The sequence below is a fragment of the Rhineura floridana genome, chromosome 4 (genome assembly GCF_030035675.1).
Source record: "Rhineura floridana isolate rRhiFlo1 chromosome 4, rRhiFlo1.hap2, whole genome shotgun sequence".
Lineage (NCBI taxonomy): Eukaryota > Metazoa > Chordata > Lepidosauria > Squamata > Rhineuridae > Rhineura > Rhineura floridana.
In genome coordinates this window covers 60513843-60537753 of record NC_084483.1, presented here as the reverse complement: position 1 = coordinate 60537753, position 23911 = coordinate 60513843, and the positions used below count along the sequence as shown (strand labels likewise).

General features: G+C 42.3%; 1 protein-coding gene across 5 annotated transcripts in view; it reads right to left on the bottom strand.

The window, feature by feature from the left end:
• KCNQ5 (potassium voltage-gated channel subfamily Q member 5) overlaps window positions 1-23911 on the bottom strand; it is a 556888-nt gene that overhangs the window by 112456 nt on the left and 420521 nt on the right. For all 5 annotated transcript variants that reach the window (XM_061623123.1, XM_061623124.1, XM_061623122.1 and 2 more), the window contains one exon: window positions 10149-10275. In XM_061623123.1, coding sequence (XP_061479107.1) covers window positions 10149-10275 — 127 coding nt within the window. The remainder of the gene's footprint in view (window positions 1-10148; window positions 10276-23911) is intronic.

Sequence of the window (23911 nt, the reverse complement as noted above, 5' to 3'; positions counted from 1 at the left end):
GGGTTTGGACTCACCCTTACTCTACCCTGATGTAAGAAACCTTGGGCTGGAAAACAACAGCAGCATCTGGAAAGTTCACCACCCTTCCACCCCTAAACTGCTCCTTCCAGCACAGGACTAGGGCTGGCTCTACCACTAGCAGATTTTGGGGGATTGAAGGGGCAAATAAAATGGTGACTTATTTAGGTTATTATTTAGTATGTTTACTATTGGGGTACAGAATTCTGAGTTTCTAATTCAGGCACCAAAACATCTTGGATCATCTCTGCCCCTACAGCAGATTATTTCTTTATAAGCAGCTGTGTGTTGGTGGTGAGAGCATCACAGTTGCTGCATTCCTCTCTTGCCCGTTTGCAATCTGTTGCAGTTGCACTTGCACAGATAGCAGTGCTCGGTCTGGGCCACTGACATCATGGCAAGCACTGTACCACTTAGTAGCTGCACACACCAGGAAATATTCCTGGTGGATTGTTTTTACAAGCTGAAGGTTGTTTTTTTAACCTAAATCTGGAAAGCTTTAAGAAATGGTATACATAATAAGTGCTTGTCACAATTCAGGGAAGATATGTATTTCTTTAAAAAGAAAAAGAAATCACAATGTGACTCAACAGTCAATAAGAAGGAAGGAGCAGGAGGCAGGGAATGAGCAGCCCCAAGAACTCCACAGCTGGATCCTCCTACAGCAGTATGATTTCCATAGCTTCTTGCTGACATTACTGGTATGCTGGCTGGCCTCAAATGCTCTCTTGTCCTGACTGGGATGGCTCAGAACTAAATTTGTTCTAGTGAGGGCTTGCAGGACTCTACAGACAGAGAAAAACACACATCTCAAAGATTAACTAATATGCCTTAATTTCTCCTTGAGATAGCTAATAGGCTGCAAAACTAATGTGCATTGATATATGCTTTTAGCACAGGGGCAAGCAGAATTAACTTGCAGACTAATTTGCTTAACCGAAGAACTGGCTTTGGTTGAAAATACTATGCTCAAGCAGGCTCTTCAAGGAATGCTGCAGAGAAAAAAGGGCCCTTCACATATACTTACTGCAGTAATCTGCAAACAGCGATAGCTTGTGTGATAGTTTGCTGGTGGACGGCCAGAATCCAACACAGGACACTGCTGCATGGGAAAGTGGGGCAGGGGACTGACACTCTCACTGGAGAGCCTTACTAGACAGCAGACTCAACATAAGGGAGGTTGGTACTTCAGCACTGTGCAAGTGTGTACTGGCTGCACGGAGAGCAGTGCTCAGGGTGGGCCACTGACATCATGGCAAGCACTCTACCACTTAGCAGCTGCACACTCAGCACCGGTGTAGAAGCCCTCATGCTTCAGCTTCATAAGGGCATCCAGTCTTCCTTCCCCATGCAGTGGAGGTATGGAGTGGCAGAAGCTGATGGTTTGCCAGCAAACTATCACATAATGTACTGCTGTCCACATTGATTATTTTTGTCCTACTCTTTAGCAGCAGCAGGAAATTTGTGTTTGATCACAAAAGCAATTGGAAGGCATATCCACACCAACATGGTGCAAGGAGGAAATGGTAACAAGGAGTTGGGATCTTTGTTGAAATGTCCATGTTAAAATAACATATCCAGTATCTAGTCATAAGCTTTCAGGAAGAGCTCTTGTGCCATTCTGCTTACAAACATACAAATGGTGCTGCTCAAATGTTCTAGTTCATCTATTGCAATCTGAAGGGCTAACAATTTTTGAGTGAGGCATAAAGAAGAAATGGGGGGGGGAACACCCTTCCCACATACACAGAATCTCGAATGGAATTTTCTAATTAGTTACAGCAATTCTGTCAGTAAAGAGGACTGTAAAATCACACAATTACTTAAAAAGGAAAAATGGCATACTTCCTTAAACAAAGCCTAATATGGTATGCATTAGGCTGTTAATTAGAAATCATATTTCAACTAATTTGGCACTGGCACTGGCATGAACAAGCAATGCTAACTTGTAGCCTTGTGTAACAGATATATTTGTATTTAATTTACTGTTTGTTTATTATAGCTGTGAGAGCCAGTGTGGAGTAGTGCTTAGAGTGTTGGACTACGACTTGGGAGACCAGGATTCGAATCCCCACATAGCCATGAAGCTCACTGGGTGACCTTGGGCCCGTCACTGCCTCTCAGCCTCAGAGGAAGGCAATGGTAAACCCCCTCTGAATACCACTTCTCATGTAAACTCTATTCATAGGGTTGCCATAAATCAGAATCGACTTGAAGGCAGTCCATTTCCATTTTTTCATTTTTATTATAGCTGTATTTCCTCCCTGTCCCCCAAGAACTTATGGGAATAGTTGTTCCCCATTTTGTCCAGTGAGACAGATTAGGCTGAGAGATACTGACTCACCCCAAGAGGTTGCCAGGCAATGATATTAATTAAACCCATGTCTTCCCAATCCAAGTCTAGGATTCTGGTTTGAAGCAGAGGAGCTGGTCTGTGGATAGAATAAATCCTTCTGTTCATGGAAGCCCCCCTTATGAAATGGGCTATGTGTGATCCAGTGGAGAATTCAGCTCATGGATTTCTGGATCAAACCCTCTGTAAATTATTCCTCACTGGCTACTAAGTGAGAGCTATAAAGAGGAAAACTACAAATCACAGAGGAAAGAAATTCAGCACAAGTGAAATCAATGCACTCGTGCATATGTTACTCTTAGGTGGATTGTGGCCTAAGTGTATAAGACAACAAAACACTCTAGAATAATTTTGCTGAGTTTAGTGGTTCTACCCAGAAACAGAATACTTATGGGCTGCAGCTTAAGGCACTGTCTTCTTAATGTAAATCATAACAGTCCAGAACACCAGCCAAAAAATTGAGACTCAAGCAAAAAATAGAATAAAAAAGGGTAAAAGCACCTATGGTCTTTCAAAATTATACTTTCTCACTGATAAATTATAATCTGAGGTATGCTCAAAAGTGCAGACACTGGATTTAAGCTTCTCTTTCAGCAAAGTGCCAGTGTGGTGTAGTGGTTTGAGTGCTGGACTACGACCTGGAAGACTAGGGTTCGAATCCCCACACAGCCATGAAGCTCATTGGGTGACCTTGGGCCAGTCACTGCCTCTCAGCCTCAGAGGAAGGCAACGATAAAACCACCTCTGAATACCATTTACCATGAAAACCCTATTCATAGGGTCGCCATAAGTCGGAATCGACTTGAAGGCAGTTCAGTTTCAGTTTCAGTTTCAGCAAAGTGGAGTTTTTTGCTGCCATTACACAAGCAGGACTGCCATCTCTCCCTGTTCCCAACTCCAGAAACACATATTTGTAGCAGCTTTTTGCACTGGAATATGTGGCAAAGGAAAGAAATTATCTGTGGATGATTATGAAGACAGGTCATTGTTTTTATTTTTCAAAGACCTCAAACTGATACAATGGAGGCATCAATGTCCATGGTGTGCCTGCTCATCCCACTGTTGTCTCTATTCACAGGTTTTGCAGACATTTTTGCAGTTAATGTTTCAAAAACCGGTTTGATCGGAGATGATAGTACAGCAAAGGAAATGGTTATATAACACAGAAATTATATCTCACTGTACAGTCTTAACAATTGTATCAAGCCCTAACTCCCAAATCCCATGTATCTACGGCTGTGCCAAAATACATAGCTGGGATAAAACTTCTTCCTACCTCCCCATGTTATCCCATCAGGTTTCATTAATATAAGTGAGTAATTTCTAAGTTTCAGGGTTGTATCTATGGATGGGGGATAAGTTCAATTCAGTTCGCATTTAAAGTGAATGTCAAATTTGCACTTTCTGAAACCATATGAGAACTGAAACACAGCCATTCTTCAAAATTCACACTTATCTGAATTTTGCAATGCAGTTCTCTGACCAAACAATTTTTATAAAAATGCATATTAATGGCAAGTGTGCATACATTAGTCAAAATAAGATAAAAATGCATAATATTAGGAGAAACTGCTTGCAATTATTTGTAAAAATGTGTACATTAGTCATACAAAATGTGTTTATTATGAGAAATTCACTAAAATGCTGAAGAATTTTCAAGAGGATTTTAAAACAAAAATTTGCAGATTGAAATGCAGAATACTGAATTTAAGATTGGAAAGATGAGCAACTGAGAGAACCGACATTGACAGATCCTTCCATCCCTAGTTGTATCCAATGCTCCGTGACCGAACTCCACTCTCATAAGACTTTCCCTTCCTCTCCTTCCTTGCATGCCCCCTAAATCTGTGCCAGAGGGCTTCCCAACTCCTCAGCTGATTTTGAGGGTGTATGGAGGCTGCAGGGGAGAGGAGGAGAAAGTTCCATTCCTCAAACAAAAGTCTCTTGCATTAGTGGAAAAGGAATGTTGGATACCATCCTCAGTTATTTTATTTGCTGCTAGTCTGGCATTTAGAAGCAACAATGTCAGTCATGAGGCACCTCTGATATTAAACCCAGACAGACCCAGGCTAGAGGGTGGAATACATGGGGAGAAAGGACTTAGTTCCTAAGGATCAAATCCCCTTTTCACTCCTGAGAACAGGTGCTGCCCCCAGGGCCCAAGCAGGGTGGAAGGAAGGGTACACTTTACTACGACCCAAAGATCCAAGGGGTCCAGCCTGAATTAAGAGAAAAATGGAGGCTAAATTGTAAATTATGCTTGAGGATATTTCTGGCAACTTACACTGTATTGCACTGTATCTAGGTATCTCTTGTCCAGAATCAGTGTTAGAGCTGAGCTAGCAATATTCTGCATTGCTGGCCCAGAACATTCTCTAGAACATATAGAATATGTTTGTAAAGTTAAACTAAGACATGTAGTTTGAGAGACACTGACATTTATGCTTCCCTAGGGGAGGAAGGTACAGCTGGTGGGAGGGACAAAGCCCCATAATAATCAGGGATCCCTGGGACTAAGTGAGCTGGTGTTTCTGATAGGATTTATATGCCCCCAAATAAATGTAAGTGAATATCTAGTTCACACCCTTACCAACAAGGTTACGTTATTCTGTCCATCAAATGTGAACTTGTAAGAGAAATTGACTTGGAAGAAACCATTCATGATTTTGCAATGAAGAAGGACAGAAAAATACAACTTTTAAGCGAATTAACCTACATACACATGACTGAAAGCACATTCAAAGCACATTTAACCCTCAAAGAATCCTGGAAACTGTTGTTTGTTAAGGGTGCTGAAAACTGTAGCTCTGTGAGAGGTAAACTACAGTTCCCAGAATTATTAGGAGGAATGTGCTTTAAAGGTATAGTGGTTATGTAGCCACAGTCTACAAAATGTTGTAGTTGTATTGGTCCAATAAAAGTAAACAACAACAGGATGACATCTTTATTGAGGCTAACCAAAAAGTTGTAAAATAGTGACCAAATGTTATTGGACTCTTCTTTAGGCTAGTTATTATGTTAAACGAAAATAGCAAAAGGTGATGTGGCTGGGGCATGATAGAAAAACACTAGTATAGACTTCCGGGAAGGGTGACTTCGCCTGTGCCTGCTTTTGAGACGGGCTCCCGCCTCAGAAGAAGCTTTTTCAGATATAAATCAGTCAGAACATTTTTTTTTTTGACTTATGAAATTTCTCCCGGGCAGGGTGAAATGTAGAGAACAACCTCAAAAGCCTGTTTTTGTTGGGAGGACTGGATTTCATTAATTTATGAGAAAAGGTCCAGCCAGCAATGCCGGACGGACTTCCGAACAAGCTCTATCTGATTAATGTGACACGTTTATCTTTTCTTCAAAGAGAAAACAGACTAACAGGCAAGCACCCTCCTTTCTATCTTTTTTTTTTACTTGGTTTAAATTGTTGCAGCAAAAAGAGATTTGTCAAATGAATCAGCTTTAAAGAACTTCTGGGTGAGCTATAACTCTTCTCTGTTATTCACGAAATTAACAGCTTATCTCTGCTTCTATTGCAAAAAGCTGTCCTGGAAGTGCATTCTAAAGATATAAACAGAAGAGGGATTTCTATTCTGAGGAGAAAAAAATAAAAAATATGAACTTTGGAACATTATATTGTCTGGGACTATTCTCTTTTTGGTCTATTTTATTTTGACGAATCTGCTTCTTCACGACACCACTAACTGTTTTGATGCTGGGAACTAAATTTGTTTTGTATTCTTGAACATAGAGAGATAAGGCAGGCTGCTCTGTTTATACTGTGATGTCATCAAGCCTGGAATATTAACCCAATTGTTGCTGAAATAAGAAGTGGTTTTTTATTTTTGTTTTGTTTTGTTTTCGTGGTTTTAAAAATGGCAATCAAGAAAGTGGTTGAGAATCTGGAAGTAATTATGTTTCAGAAAATAATGGATGAGATTGAGATAACGAAACAAACCCTGCGACAGGGCAGTAAGGAGCTGAAAATTGAACTGAGCAAAATGACGCAGGAGCTTAAAGAAATAGGGGATCCTGTGAGAGAGGAGAATGAGATCAGAGATGAGAAAAGAAAAAATAAAGGGAAGATACAAGCCCTGGAGATTGGAACAAATGTGGAATTGGAAAAAGATCTGGAGTTTATGGATATTAGAAATAAAATCTACTGTTTGGAATTTAACGTTATCTCTGAAGAAATTAATGAAGATATTAGAGATAAAGTTATCAATGGCTTGGATAATTTTCTGGACTGGAATGACGTGATGGAGCTTGATATAGAGAAAATCTATGGAATTAACTGCAGCCATGTGACAATGGAAAAACTCTCAAGAGATGAGCCAGTGCATTTTGTAAAAAAGAACAGAGATATGACTTTACAACAATATTTCAGCAACTTATTCAGAATCGATGGCAAGAAAATATTTGGGATAGAGGAAATTCCCATCAGACTCTTATTATATGACTATGGCTATGACAGCAAGATTATTATGGAATACTGATAATGGAAGATTGGACACTGAAATTACTGGACTTAACAGGACTATTGAAGATGGAAGATGGAATTAATATGGATAATGGAATAATGGCTATTGAAATTATTGGACCTAACAGATTTTGATGAGATGGATTAATCAATATGTTTATTTGGACTATGGTTATGACAATAAGATTATTATTATTATTAACGAGATGGATTAATCGACATGTTTATTTGGAGAAAAATTGATAGATATATTTCTTAAAGAACTGAAACCTCTCTTTGACTTTTTGTGGAAAGAATAAAGTAATGTTTATGAGATTTGATGATTAATTAAGATAACTACTGGAGGAAAGTGATTTTATAATATAATTTAAGAGACAGGATTGTTATATATTGTAGACCTATAACTGATCTGCGACAAATGGGAAGTCAACATTTTATTTTTTTGTTTAATCATTTTTGTTTTGTTTTGTTTTTTGTCTTTGAATGTTTTATGATTTTGTTTTGTTTGTTTTATGAAAATTTGAATAAAAATTATTGTAAAAAAAAAGAAAAGAAAAACACTAGTATACACCCTGATGTAAATGAATGAATTCTTTGAAAATGAAGAAAATATAATTTGAACATTAAAATAGAAATGTTTTTTCCATTATATTGTTGGGATTATGTGATCGCTGGGTTGGGATCACGGTATGTGTATGCAAGGGGGCCCATGTTTTAAGTTTATGTTTTAAGCACTAAATACACTTTAAAAATAATAAAACAGACTTTAAAATACATTAAAACAAAACATCTTAAAACATATTTTTTAAAAAGGTTAAAAACACTTAAAAAAGGTTTAAAAACATATTAAAAAGCAATTCCAACATAGACGCAGACTGGGACAAGGTCTCAACTTAGAAAGCTTGAAAGAGGAAGGTCTTCAATAGGCACCGAAAAGATAACAGAGATGGCACCAGTCTAACATTTAAGGGGAAGGAATTCCACAGGGTAAATGCCGTAAGTTTGTAACAGCCCCTGTCCCCCAATTGTGCTTGGCCTTGGCCAGTACAAACATGTATGTTTATAAACATGTATATTTGGAAACGGCACAAGTGAGATTTTAGGTCTGGTATCCTCTTGAAAATGTGTATAAAAAGTGGACAGGAAAGTAAGAAGGAAGCAGAGCACAAAACACTCATAAGCAAGCAAAGGACATTTAAATTGAATCTTGTATAGCAATGGAAATAGAAGCCAAGATAGAAAAAGAAAGGAGAAACATGGACAAAATAATACAAACATACACAAGCAAAGTTGCAGAATCCACAATAAATGAAAATAGTTGGAAGGTCAGATAGCATTACAATAATCAAATCTAGACAATAAAAAAGGATTAAGCAAAGTTCTTATGATATCAACTGAAAGTAAATAACAAAGCCAGAGATATCTGAAAGTTAGAAACAAGATTTACCTGTAACAGAAAGATCCAAGCAAACAATAATAATAATAACAATAAATATAACTTTAACATTATAAACTTGTGAAGCAGGAGAAATGAATACCTATCCCAAAGAAAGAGAAAAAGATGAAGAGACAAGAAGCAGAACTTTTAAATTCAGTATCAAAGAATGTCTTCCATGAAAGTCAGCCATAACACAGGAAAATATATTAGTTAAAAAAGACAGAAAAGGAAATATATTGTTGTGGGTCATTAATATAAAAATGATAATTAACGTTAAAAGGAATGAATGAGGGAGGTCAAAGGAAGTCAATAAATAGGAGTACATTCCTGATGTAAGGCTTTCATCAGTGGAACAAAGAGAGAAGAAATATCCAGCAATTCTCGCTCTGATCCTTCAGCCCCCACTACCCCTGCAAATCTGTCCTAAGGGGAGGGGGTGTCACAGAAAATTGCTTCCCTTCCCATTCCACTGACAGAAGCCTTACTATCAGTTGAGTAATGCTAGTGGATACAATCCATAGAAAACAAAACAAGGCAAAGAACAAAACCCTGTGGAACTCTAATAGAAAGAGGGAAAAGAAGTAGTAACAATTAAATGAAGCACTAAAAAGAATAATTAGAAAAATAAGTATAAAACTTTTAAGAGCCAACAAAAGATTCAAAAGAAGAAAATTAGAATAATGACCTTGAGATATAGACAATAAAATATCATTAAAATAAAGAGTGGGAACAGTTTACATTGTAAGGGGTTAAAAGAGAAATATGAGGGAAGGGAAAAGTCAGATACCGAGAAAGAACCATATCGTTTCAAGGAGTGTAGAAATGAAAAGAAGCATTAGTTGGTGGTATGATCCCTGCCTAATAATTGAGTTTAGGACTACAGCCTAAAACAGAAGAATCAAGAGAAGGTTTTCAAGACTAAGATTAATAACAGTTTAAAAATGGGGGGGGGGAGTGAGCAACTGAAAATATGATGAACAGGAAGAACAGAAGGAGGGTTAGAAGAACAAGCTATAGCTTTAGAAGAAGAATTACAGAATAACAGAACCAGAATAAAACTGCTGTGTGCATAGGCTCCCACCCCCTCCATCTTTCTCTCTGGGAGCTAAACGTTGCCAGAAATGTTTTGATTTTAAGAATTCTGAAATGAAGCCAAGTGTAGGACTAGGATTTGGGAGACCAAGGTACTTTCCTATGAAGCTCACTTCTCACTTACCCTAGGAGCCAATCAGCGTGAAAGGAGAGACATGTCTTAGCTATGGAGAATAGTCTTCTTAGTGACTGACTCATCTCCTTTCACTCTGATTGGCTCCAGTCAGCACAAAAGATCAAAGAAAGTGTGTTGCCAGCCAAGTGAGAAGACTCTTCTCACTTGGCTAACATACCCCCCTTTCATGCTGATTGGCTTATACACAGGGACCCTGCTGGGACCCTGCTGGGACCCTGCTCCCAAGAAAGTAAGAGGTCTCTGACACCCCGCAACCCTGGACGACTACACCCCTGACTAAGAGATCAAGGAGAATCAACAGGATTGCATTCTCCTGTCTCTCTCCTCATAGAGGCAATCAATCTGGTGACCAAGGCTGTTTTAGTGCTAAAATTGTGCCTGAAACCAGACTGAAATGAGTCTAGATAATCAGCTTCCTTCGAGCATACCATGGAGCTGGCTGGTTATCACCCTTGAGCAGACCAGATGCACATATTAATTCTAGGGCAAGATAATTTATTTTACACTGGTGATTATGGAAAATGAGTTAAGATCCCAGCCAAATTTAACCTAGAATTTGAATTAAAATAATAGCAAGTCTAATTCTATTCTATAATATTGTTGTAATTTATAATGAGGTTAGCCACGGTTCAAAGCTTACCTATTACACAGAATGGTTTCCTTGCAAATCGCAACCTTCCTTGCCATCCACGGTATCGACAACAGCAACCAGCAGACCAGATGCGCATGATAAATTCCAAACCAAAGACCACAATCATGACAGACTCCTAAGAGTGGGAACAAATAAGAAATACAGCTGGTGAACTCAGCAGCACAGAAAATAGAAGCAAATGCTTGTCAGTGCTAGCTAATTAATCTCAAACAGCTGAAATATAATTGGATTTTTTTTTAAATGAAAAGGATTACATTGCAAATGACATCCAGAGCTTTCAAAATACTCGATTTTCACATAATGCAAGGCAGCAGTGAGAATATAACAAATAACACCCCACACACAGAAAATTAGCTCATCAGGGAGAGGACAAAGCTGGAAACTTTCTTATGTGCTTTAGTATTCTTTAGGAATACATGGGGACTCAGGGCCAGCACCAGACATGCCGGGGCCTTTGGGCACCAGCTTGCCCTGGGTCCCGGTGCGCACCTACCTGTCTCTTGGAGGGAGGGAGCTTCTTCCGCCTGCCCATTCGCTGCCTCTGTCTCTCCTGTCTTTTGCTGCTGTGCGGGCTGCTACGCACATGCATCACTGCCATCAACCAAGATGGTGGCAGAGAGAAAGCTTGGCCGCCATCTTGGTTAATGGCAATCCTGCGCGCACAGCCCACGCAGCTGCAAAAAACCAGGAAAGATAGGTAGGTGGAGCCAGCAAACAGGCGGGTGGAAGAAGCTCCCTCCCTGTGATCTGCGGCAGTTACTCTGCCAAAGATTGCAGAAAAGGAGCACTACTCCTCCCCCACCCTATCAAGAGGCCCCTCAGGGGCCTCTGTGGCTCCAGGGGCCCTCAGCCAGAGTCCGACCTGGCCACCCTTTGGGACTGGCCCTGCGTGGGGTTATATGGATTGAATCTGTGTCATATCTGTCTTTTTCACCTCTACAACTAATAGCAATTTGGGGAGAGGCAATTTAGTTGGGGAAATGGCATATGACAGGGGAGGAGAGGATTAACCCTTCCCCAAGTATCATGGCATATTTAAAATTCCCCATCCCCCCACAACTGCTTTTCACCAAATACAAAGATGTCAGGTTATCCAATCATAAATCTCCAATATTATGTCAGTCCAATATTATGTCAGTTTGGTTCTCAAGTTGGAACCATTTTCTCTCTTTCTAGATTGAGAATTATACATGGGATGATACTGCACAGTCTTTGTTTTTAGTATGAACATCATTTCCCTTCAGTCCTACAATGATAGCCGATCAAACAGGTTTTGTAGGTTTTTGTAGCGCTTCAAAGCCATGGAAAATGTGTTTGTCAAGAGATGATAGCGAAGCAAAAGAAAATAGTGAAAGGATGGTCCTGAAATAAGGCAAAGTGAATGAGGCAGCCTTAGGCAGCAAATATTGGAGCATAATTGAAGGAAACCACATCACAAATTATTCATGTTATACTTTTATCATCATAGGGGACACCATTTAGATTATCTGCCTTGAGAACCAGAATTTTGTGGGCTGTCTCAGAGTTTTTGGTTGCATTCACATGTCAGATTCTCCAATCTTGCAACCCATGGTTTAGAGGATTGGGAATGTGGTATGTGCACTCCTCTCCTCCCTTTGCATGCATGGCTTCAAAGAACACATCCTGGTTTGTGAAACCAGTCGTTTGCTGTCATGGCTGAATCTTGCAATCTTGGTTGAAGAGCTTGCTCAAATCAAAGGTGTGCCTGTTCAGATGTCATAGCGAACTGTAGTTTGACAAACTAGGAAGTGTTCTTTCAAGTGGTGCCTGCAAGGGGAGGAGGGGAGGGAAGGAGGGAGTACATATGAACATGGCACATTCCCAGTCCTCCAAACAATGGAAAACAATTATAATATTGTGCCACCTTTATATCACTTAAAAACAGCATCTGTGGAACTCTTGTCTGCAGGAGATATACTAAAGCATTCTAAAACCTTTTTAATTTGACCAAACTTTTAATCTGAAGGTAAGATTTTAACACTTGTGGTTTTATTTTTACTTTCTCTTGAGGCTTCACAACAGCAAAGGTAAAAACCAGAATACTGAAAGCAGATACAGTGGCACAACTTTCACAGAAGTCAACTTCCAGGTTATCACTGGGATGTTATTTTGGATTGAAATGTTTAAGGGTTCATGCACTAACTGTAGCTGACTAAAGTACTTGAAAAATCTTATTAAGCAATTTGTCAAAGAAACAGAGGATGATTTATATTTTATTTGGCAGGTAAAAACATTTCCCTGTCCAGGATAAAGCTGTTCTATGTCAGATGGCTAATTTGTTATCCTTACAGGATGGGGACTAATTTGGGACCAGACTAGTAAGCAAGCATTGAAAATAAATTAAGCACAGGAATATCTGCAAAGAAAGTGGTGACCCACCTTTTATCCCCCCCTCAATAAATCACTCATGTTTTCAGTCTGTAAGAAACCATATTTCCTTAATAAGTCAGTTGAAGGCAGCACCTATAGCTAAATAGTTCCTTTTGCTAGCACAGTGTAACAGCTTATATGTTGCTTAGAGGATAATGACAACCAGCTAATTTATTCACACATACATTATTCATAATTTGTATAGCATTTCCCCTCCAAAGTGCTTTAAAGTCTACTTTGTGATGTATTTGTGGCTGTGAAACTTCTGACAATGATTGACTAGACTCGGATAGAGAACATCAGGCCCCGGGGCCAAAGGTGCCTCACATGCTTCTCTATCTGTCCCTAAGTACTCTCTCCAGGCCACACTGCTGTCCTGTTCTGCAGTGTGGTAAGGCACAACCAGGGTATATGTTGCAGCTGGTGAGATTCAGGCTAGACACAAGGCAAGGTGAGACAAGGTTCCGGCTGAATGCACAACTGTATATAACGCTCTGCCCTGGTGCCCACCAAGAAACAAGTGGAAACGAAGCCCTTTTATAGCTGTAGCACCAGATGCAGCCTAATACTTAGCACCACCAATGCCACAAAATGCTGCTCCAGCTAAAGAGGTCCAGCCTTCTCTAGTAATCCCCTACTGCAGTGGAGCAGGATTTTTATTTTTTATTTTTTTTATTTATTTATTGTACTTTTAGACCGCCCTTTAGCGACAAGCTCTCAGGGCGGTGTACAACAGAATAAAACCACATTAAAATACAGGTGAGTGAGGGTACAATACAACAATAAAAACATTTTAAAAGCAAGGTGAAGACAAAGATTAAAATAAGATTACAATTAAAATTAAGATTAAAATTAAAATGCCTGGGCAAAGAGGTAGGTCTTTACCTGGCGCCGAAAAGATAACAAAGAAGGCGCCAGGCGTATCTCGTCAGGGAGGGCGTTCCATAATTTGGGGGCCACCACTGAGAAGGCCCTAGATCTAGTTATTGCTCTCCGGGCCTCCCTATGAGTTGGAACCCGGAGAAGGGCCTTCGACGTCGAGCGTAGCGAACGGGTAGGTACATAGCGGGAGAGGCGTTCCACCAGGTATTGCGGTCCGATGCCGTTAAGGGCTTTATAGGTAAGAACCAACACTTTGAATCTGGCCAGGAAACATATTGGTAGCCAGTGCAGTTGGGCCAGGACAGGTGTTATATGGTCAGATTTTTTAGTCCAAGTAAGAACTCTGGCCGCAGCATTCTGCACCAGCTGAAGTTTCTGAACCGTCTTCAAAGGTAACCCAACGTAGAGTGCATTACAGTAGTCCAATCTAGAGGTTACCAGAGCATGGATAACTGTGGCGAGGTTCTCCCTGTCCAGATAGGGTCGTAGTTGGGCTACCAGCCTAAGCTGGTAGAACGCATTCCATGCCACCGAGGCTACCTGAGCCTCCAGTGACAGGAGCAGATCTAATAAGACCCCCAAACTACGGACCTGCTCCTTTAGGGGGAGTGTAACCCCATCTAGGGTAGGTTGGATGTGATGCGTCCTTCCCTGGCTCTCCCTGTCAGGTTCCTACCTGCGCGTGGCTACTGCCTGTCACTAGGCACCACCAGGGACTCCACCAGTCCGGACCGCTCTCTCTTATGGTTTCCCTATCCGCTCTAGCACAGATCTCAACAGATCCCCCTGCTAAGCAACCACCAGTAACGTCCCAATACTAGTATTCCCAGAGACTCTGAATACTGGTATTGTTATTCTCTTCACCGCTGCCACCATTTGTTACAGTTCCCCTTCAGCCTTGGTCATTACCTTACCCTCCCTTCTGGTCTGTGAAACCCCAGCCAAGGATCAGGCCTTTGGTAAACCAAATTAAGTATTTATTAAAGATAACAAAGCTAACAAGATTAACAAGATTTCTTCTTAAGGCACATAAGCATATGGTTTTACTCAATACTAATCTGAACTCCACCCCCCTCCTTCTTCACTCTCTCCTGGCAAACAACTCTCTCAAACCCCACCAAGCAATCCACTCTTTCTCTTCTCCCCCCCTATTCCACTCTCACTCTTCCTTTTATACATTCAGCCATTTTAAACACTCAGCCAATCATCTCGCATTCTACTGCCCATTCACTCCCCCTCTTTCACTCCACTTACCATGTATCTTCTAAAACAACAACACTTACCATATATACATTAATATAGGAACATCACATTCCCCCCCCCTTAAACAACAGCAGAGTATTATTCCTGTTCCAGGATTTATACGTCGCGTTAACAAATAAAAGTCTCTATGGGGAAAATGTCTTTCTTTGTTCCTCTGTCTGGTCACGTCACTGCTGTCCCAGCCACTTGCCTGGAAAGTCCATCGGCCAGTACATTGTCCTTGCCTTTGATGAACTGGAAGTCCACTTGATAGTCCTGTAGGGCCCAGGACCACCTCTGCAGCATAGTGTTATGGTTTTTCATAGTCTGCAACCATAACAAGGCCCGATGATCCGTAGTCACTGTGAATCTTCGTCCCCACACGTATGGGCGCAACTTGTTCAGTCCCCACACGACCGCTAGGCACTCCTTCTGGACCGACGAATAGTTTTTCTCCCTCGGCGTCAGCTTGCGACTCAGGTATGCCACTGGATGTCTGGTGCCTTCTCTCTCCTGTAGCAAGACGACTCCCAGCGCCAGGTCCGACACATCTGTAGCCACGATGAATGGTTTCTCATAGTCTGGTGCTATTAATATGGGTCCTTGGCACAAGGCTTGCTTCAGTAGATCAAAAGCCTTCTGACATTCATCCGTCCATACCACACGCTCAGAACACTTCTTCTTTGTTAATTCATGCAAGGGGGTTGCTATTTCCCCAAAATTTCTCACAAACTTCCTATAAAATCCAGCCACACCCAGAAATGCCCTTACTTGTTTTTTGGTTAAGGGGATCGGCCACACTTGTATTGCCTCCACCTTGCTCCATAAGGGGGTGATTTTCCCACTTCCCACCTTATGTCCTAAATAGATTACTTCCTTTAGTCCAAACTGGCATTTCTTAGCTTTTATTGTGAGGCCTGCTTTTCTTAAGGCCTCCAATACTGTTGTCAGGTGTTGGACATGCTCAGGCACCGACTTGCTAAAAATGGCCACGTCATCGATATAGGCCACTGCAAAATCTGACATGCCTCGCAACACAGTATTGATTAGCCTCTGAAATGAACTTGGTGAGTTCCTTAGTCCCATGGGTAAGGTCACAAACTCATATAACCCATCTGGTGTACTGAAGGCAGTTTTGGCTCTGGATTGCTCGTCTAGTTCCATTTGCCAAAATCCTTTACAGAGATCTAGTGTAGAGATAATGGTTGCTGCCCCCAACAACTCTAACATTGCGTCTACCCTAGGCATAGGATACGCATCTGGGACAGTAATTTTATTGATTAGCCGATAATCAATGCAAAACCTGGTCGTTCCATCTTTTTTCGGAACCAGGACAATACTTGAGGCCCAGGGACTGATGGATTCCCTGATCACTCCTAATTCCAGCATATCTTCCACCTCCTTTTTGATCTCATTCAAAACTTTCCCATTCACACGGTACGGAACAGATCTGATTGGGACATGATCTCCAGTATCAATGGAATGTATAACTATACTGGTTCGGCCAGGTTTGTTGCTAAAGAGATTCCTATAGGTTTTCAAAACTCTCAGAATCTCCTCTTTTACTTCCTCCTTCACCTCCTCTGACCATTCCACTTGATCTACCCCTCCTTTGTCTTTGCTTTCCTGTACCAAATCTGGAAGTTCAGGCCCACTTCCCTCAGGGAATAAGGAAACTTGCAACACCTTTGCATCCCTGGTATGGTAAGGCTTTAACATATTTACATGAACCACTTTGCTTTTGTTTAATTGGTCTGTGGTGATTACATATGTCACTGTGTCAAGCCTTTCTCTGATGGTATATGGTCCTTCCCAGTTAGCCTGTAATTTGTCATGTTTCCTGGGTATGAACGCCATAACCATATCTCCCACATCATACACACGTTCTCTGGCTGTTCTGTCATACCAGTAACTTTGCTTCTGCTGAGCTTGACTAAGATTCTCTTTCACCACTTCCATCATTTGTTTCACTGGTTCACATTCATCCTTTCTCTCAGCGGGCATCCACAGTCTATATAAAATCCCATTCTCACACACAACTTGATTCCTCAGTTTGTCAGTGAAAGGAATCTGTTGGGTCAGCGCTTGTTCCTTTATCTGCTTCAGACTTATATCTTTATGCAGCTCTTCCCTGAATTGATCTGCTTCTTCCCCAGAGACCACTTGATACAGTTTGTCTTCTTCAGCAGGCCTGCTAGTGGTTGCTATGGTGACCTGAGGCTGGTTAACAGATTCCACCCTGTTTGTTTCAGCCCCCCTTAATATGGCTTCTTTTTCTCTGCCAATTTGCTGTCTGGTCACTACATAAATTTTCCCCTGTGCCCCCATAACATCTCTTCCCAGTATTACTGGTTCTTGTTGCTGGGCATTAATAACAACTTTATATTGGCCCTTTTGGCCTCTCCATTCCATTTTCACTAGGGCCACAGGCAAACTCTCTGGTTGACCCCTCACTCCTTGGATAGTCACTGTTTCCTGAGGTAATATTTCTTCAGATTTTATTAAATCTGGCCTCAGTAACGTCTGAGCGGCACCAGTGTCAAGCAATGCCCAATAATTTGCCCCTTGTACACTCACTTCCTCTCTCAGACTTGAATCAAGGTCTGTTACTTCTGTCCAGTTTATCTGGCAAAACTGAACCTTTTTCGCTGTTTCTAAAGCCTTGGGCTCTGTTTTCACTGCCCTTGTCTGAGCAGGATTACTAATGGGGTTGGCAACCTCACATTGAAAACGTAGGTGCCCCGGTCTACCACATTTGTAGCATAATTTCTCCTCACTTTTAGGGTACACAGATCCACTCTGGGGTGTCCTGTGCCCTTCAGATTTTAATGGAGGACTCACTCGCTGTGGTACCACATCCCTTCTGCCAGCACTATATGGTCTGGGTTTAAACTCTCTTGATGTTTTCCCCACCCAGCCAGTTCTATTGGAGGCGAAGTGATCCGCCATCTCTGCGGCCTCCTGCACAGATGTAGGGGAACGGTCTTTGACCAGGAGCCTTATTTCTGGTGGTAACTGATGGTATAATTGATCCAGTATCATGAGGCTTTTCACCTCTTCCACTGACTGAGCTTTGGCACTACTCATCCACTTTCCAAATATATCCATCAACTTTGCTCCCAGTTCCACAAAAGACCTCCCTGTCTGTATCTGGCAGTTTCTGAAAAGCTTTCTAAAATGATCAGGCCCCAGCCTGAATCTTTTAAACACTGCTTCTTTGAATTCAGCATAGGTGACGGGACTGTCTGAGGGGAAATATTGGTATACCTCAGCCAATTCCCCTTTAATCAGATTTGATAAATACTGCATGTATTTATCTTCAGGTAGCCCCCACAACTGAGCTGCTTTTTCAAAGGTGCTGAGGTAAATTTGAGGATCTTGACCAGGCTCATAGACAGCAAAGTCCTTTGGAGTAATTTTTATTTTTGCTCCATCTCTGTCTTTCCTTGTCTCCTCAGAGTGAAATTCTCTCTATCAAATTTTAACTTTTCTACTTGTAATTCAGCATCCAATGCTCGTTGCTTCTCCCTCTCCTCAAACCCCAATCTCATTCTCTCAATTTCCAACTCCCTCTGTTTTTCCTTCTCTGCACCTTCCATCCTCAATCTCTCAGCTTCCATCCTCAATCTCTCAGCTTCCAACTCCCTCTGCTTGTCTTTTTCCTCAGCCTCCCATCTTAACTTCTCTCTCAAGTACTCTATATAAGCGGGATTGCTTAAATATCCTTCTGGGGTCTCTTCCCTGACAGGTTGTTTTTGCTGGGCAGTTGCAAATCCTATAAGTGCTACCCTCAATTCATCTACCCCTTTACCCTCGTGAGGTAAATTGAATGTTATGCACTTCTCCACCAGCTCCTCTCTTTTCTTTTTTATGTATTCAGCCATGGTGTTTGAGTTCACTCACTCTTTGCCACCCACTCTTTGCCAGTCACTCTCACAAGAAATCTTGTTTTGTTATTTCTGTTTGCCACACCACTGTTCTGGATTCTCTAGTATTCGTATCTGGATTCTCTGTTGTTCGTATCCCACCGCTACTGCCACCACATGTGATGCGTCCTTCCCTGGCTCTCCCTGTCAGGTTCCTACCTGCTCGTGGTTACTGCCTGTCTCTAGGCACCACCAGGGACTCCACCAGTCCGGACCGCACTCTCTTATGGTTTACCTATCCGCTCTAGCACAGATCTCAACAGATCCCCCTGCTAGGCAACCACCAGTAACGTCCCAATACTAGTATTCCCAGAGACTCTGAATACTGGTATTGTTATTCTCTTCACCGCTGCCACCATTTGTTACAGTTCCCCTTCAGCCTTGGTCATTACCTTACCCTCCCTTCTGGTCTGTGAAACCCCAGCCAAGGATCAGGCCTTTGGTAAACCAAATTAAGTATTTATTAAAGCTAACAAAGCTAACAAGATTAACAAGATTTCTTCTTAAAGCACATAAGCATATGGTTTTACTCAATACTAATCTGAACTCCACCCCCCTCCTTCTTCACTCTCTCCTGGCAAACAACTCTCTCAAACCCCACCAAGCAATCCACTCTTTCTCTTCTTCCCCCCTATTCCACTCTCACTCTTCCTTTTATACATTCAGCCATTTTAAACACTCAGCCAATCATCTCGCATTCTACTGCCCATTCACTCCCCCTCTTTCACTCCACTTACCATGTATCTTCTAAAACAACAACACTTACCATATATACATTAATATAGGAACATCACATCGGACATCAACCATCTGGGCAGAGAGCCCCCCCACCAACAGCATCTCAGTCTTGTCAGGATTGAGTCTCAGTTTATTAGCTCTCATCCAGTCCATTATCGCGGCCAGGCAGCGGTTTAGTACATTAACAGCCTCACCTGAAGAAGATGAAAAGGAGAAGTAGAGTTGCGTATCATCAGCATATTGCTGGAAACGCACTCCAAATCTCCTAATGACCTCACCCAGCGCCTTCATATAGATATTAAAGAGCATGGGGGACAGAACTGAACCCTGCGGGACCCCATATTGGAGTACCCAGGGACTCGAGTAATGCTCCCCAAGCACCACCTTCTGGAGACGATTCTCGAGGTAGGAGCACAGCCACTGCCAAGCAGTGCCTCCAACTCCTAAATCCGCAAGTCGCCCCAGAAGGATACCATGGTCGATGGTATCAAAAGCCGCTGAGAGATCAAGGAGAACCAACAGAGTTACACTCCCTCTGTCTTTCTCCCGACAGAGGTCATCATACAGGGCAACCAAGGCTGTTTCTGTACCAAACCCCGGCTGAAAGCCCGACTGAAATGGATCCAGATAATCAGTTTCATCCAAGAGAGCCTGGAGCTGGCGAGTGACCACACGCTCTAGGACCTTGCCCAGGAATGGAACATTTGCTACCGGTCTGTAGTTGTCAAGATTATCAGGGTCCAAGGAGGGTTTTTTTAGGAGCGGTCTCACCACCACCTGCTTCAGGCAGGGTGGTACCACTCCCTCTCGTAAAGAGGCATTAATCACCTCCTTGGCCCAGCCGGCTGTTCCATTCCTGCTAGCTTTTATTAGCCACGAGGGGCAAGGATCCAGAGCAGAAGTGGTCGCCCGCACCTGTCCAAGCACCTTGTCCACATCCTCGAGCTGTACCAACTGAAATTCATCCAATAAAACAGGACAGGACTGTGCTCTGGACACCTCATTAGGTTCAACTGCTACAATGTTGGAGTCAAGGTCCCGACGGATGTTCGTGATCTTATCTTGGAAGTGTCTCGCAAACTCATTACAGCGGGCTGTTGATGGTATTATTGTGTTCTGAGGACCAGAGTGTAAAAGTCCCCGAACCACTTTATAAAGTTCCACTGGGCGGTTAGAAGATGACTGAATGGAGGCAGCAAAGTACTGCTTCTTTGCTGCCCTCACCGCCTTCACATAGAGCTTGTTAGAGACCTTCACAAGTGCATGGTTACAGCCGTCGGGAGTTCGTCTCCATTTGCACTCAAGCCGTCTCCTTTCTTGCTTCATCACTCTTAGCTCTGGGGTATACCAAGGAGCCGATTGAGCTCTGCAAAGGAGAGGGCGCACCGGGGCGATCACGTCAGCTGCCCGGGTCATTTCCGTATTCCACAGAGTGACCAGGGTTTTGACAGGAGCGTCAGTTTTATCAGCCGGAAAACTCCCTAGAGCCTTCTGAAAACCCTCAGGATTCATTAGTCTCCGGGGATGGACCATCTTAATTGGTCCTCCACCCTTGCAGAGGGGAGAAAACATTGTGAGTCTAAACATGAATAGGCGGTGATCTGTCCATGACAAAGGAATAGATGTAAAATCCCTCACTCCCAGATCACCATCCCCTAATCCAGTGGCAAAAATTAAGTCTAGAGTGTGCCCCGAGATATGCGTAGGGCCAGTAACAAATTGAGACAGCCCCATGGCTGTCATGGAGGTCATGAAATCCTGAGCCGCCCCAGACAAAGCGGTCTTGGGGGATCGCAACAGTAGATCTGCGACCACCTCTGTCAGCTCAGTTAGGGAGAAAGTTAGGGATCTTCCAGAGTGAAGTCTGTGGAGTTAGAGAACAGCAATGTGGCATCCTTGGGTGGGCGGGGCACTGGCCATACAGGGTCATGGGGTAGCAGTGCCTCTGGGGCAGGCCCTGAATGCTTTTTAGGTTTGGAGTCCTTGCCTCCATTATCTAACGAAAAGGAATCTGGCTCCTGGCCCCTGACAGCCCCCTTTCCCCAGACCACACACCTTACTGGCTAGGCCCAGCCTCCAAGAAGTCTTTTGTATCTTTAAAAGTTGTGCAGGGGGAAGGGAGAATTTCACCTTGTGGCTTTCCCCATGACAGCGTTGCAAGAAAACCTGCACTTGGCTGAATTTTCTCTTCTCTTAAAGATACAGGATCATTCTCAGGCCCTGAGCCTGGCAACCCTATCACTGGCCGAGCCAGTTCTTTTGCCTGGTTGGAATGTGCACATGAACTGTGATAATGTCTCTTCCTTGCCTAGATGGAAAGGGGGGAGGCGCTGTAGAAAACTCTCATCTCTGTGTGGCTGCAATGTAGCCTACAAAGCTAAGAATCACATCTGTTGTCCCACCCACTTTGTCTCTCTAGGCCCATCTACCACTGGCATGCCTATGAGAGAATGTGGTCCTCAGGGCTGAAAAAGATTCCCCACCCTTGGTTAAGCAGAGTCCAAATCACATTCCAAACTATCCAGAATTGTCTGCAAACATTCCAGAACTGTTGAAATCTCTGCATTGGAGACAGGAAACTAAAGCAAGGAGTTCTAAAAAAAATCTCATAACAATAGGAAGAGCTGGGAGTTATGGGGAGGGTACCAAGGTAACTAAAGGAGGTTGAACAAAGTAGACAACTGTCTACAAATAGGAGCCCCAGGAAACCATAGCTAGAGGTAAGATAGAGTTGAAGAAAGGAGAAGGCAAGGAGGAAGGAGAAATTAAGCGAAACCTCTCACGTGGCCTAGGACTAGACTGGGCTTGGGACTATTGGTAGAAAGGAAGTGGACAGCCAAGGGACAATTGAGGAGTGGGGGTAAGGGAGCCAGTGGGCCAATGTCTACAGTCTTGACCCTGACTGAGATGCTGTTCCTTTATTAAGAGTTACAGAAACGGAATATTGTATCAGTTATGGTTTCCACTATCAATTTATTTATTATTATTCAATTTGTATCCTGCTCTTCCTCCCAGCAGGAGCCCAGGGTGGCAAACAAAGCACTAAAACACTCTAAAACATTATAAAAACAGGTCTTAAAATACATTAAAACAAAACAGCATTAAAAACATTAAAAAATTTGTTTAAAGGGTTAAAAACATTATTAACAAACATATTAAACAATTCTGACACAGATGCAGACTGGGATAGGTCTCAACTTAAAAGGCTTGTTGAAAGAGGAAAGTCTTCAAAAGGCGCCGAAAAGATAGCAGAGATGGCGCCTGCCTAATATTCAAGGGCAGGGAATTCCACAAGGTAGGTGCTGCCACACTAAAGGTCCATTTCCTATATTGTGCAGAATGAACCTCCTGATAAGATGGTATCTGCAGGAGGCCCTCACCTGCAGAGCGCAGTGATCGACTGGGTATGTAAGGGATAAGACGGTCTTTCAGGTATCCTGGTCCCAAGCTGTATAGGCCTTTGTACACCAGAGCTAGAACCTTGAACTTGGCCCGGTAGTGCAGTGGAAGGCCAAGAAACAAGGAGATGAGGGTTATAAGAACTAAATTTTGCATAATGGTTGAACCCAGCAGTCAATTCCTTGGCCACAGGCTTCTAGTTGTTAATATATTGCAGAACACCAGGCCTATTGTTAAAATGCTGCACAACAGTAAGAGTGGAGATTGGAACCCTGGTCTCCCAGGCTCTTGTTCAACGCTCTAACCACTCATAATATTACTATGTTGTTAAAGGAAAATTTTAGCCCTTGGTAGTCCAAAGTACCTGTTTGGGAATGCTATTTGCTAAAGTAAAGTCTAATGCCTTAGGATTGTTCAAAGTCCTAATGATTTAAGGAATTTTGCTCAAGATGTTTGCTAACTATCTGTCTCCTGTTTGCCTTGTAAAGCTGGTAATGCATAACCACAAGATGTGTGCAAGAAATGGAAACAGCGTGATCAGCAAGGCAAAGGGTCAAATATTGTTTGTGCTTATGAAGTAGAAATGCTCACCGTTGGAAAAAGGAGGGGGGCTCTAACATGATGATTAACTTGAGTAACTTGTTTTGATAAGGGTATAAAAATCCCTGTTTTTACACACCCCTTGTGTGAAGTGTATGGTTAGCCTTTACTGCAGTAAATAAATAAATAAGGAGCCTTGAACTCGATTTACCCGCATGTGTGCACGTGTGTGTTATTATTCTCCACCTGGGAGAACCTGTAGCATTTTTGCTATGACATATGTCTATAGCTGTTTTTTTAAAAAACCTCCAGGTGTTCCCTCCACACACACACACACATAATCCCCAAGTATATGTTTGGCAGGGACAACATATTAACTAAGCGTACTCAGACACAGTTAACAGCAATTCCTGTGATTGCAGAAGTTTTTATTCTCAAACAGGAACCTCACAGGGCCGGATGATGAGAAGGAGACTATAATCCGTGGAACACCACAAGTAGGTGGAAGAAATTTAATTTGTTTAATAGAGGAAACCTGAAAGTAGCCAATAAAAAGAGAATCTAAAAAATATGTTAATTGTTTTTTCAGTTCAAACTGTAATCCACGAGACATTGAGAAGTTTAACAATACGA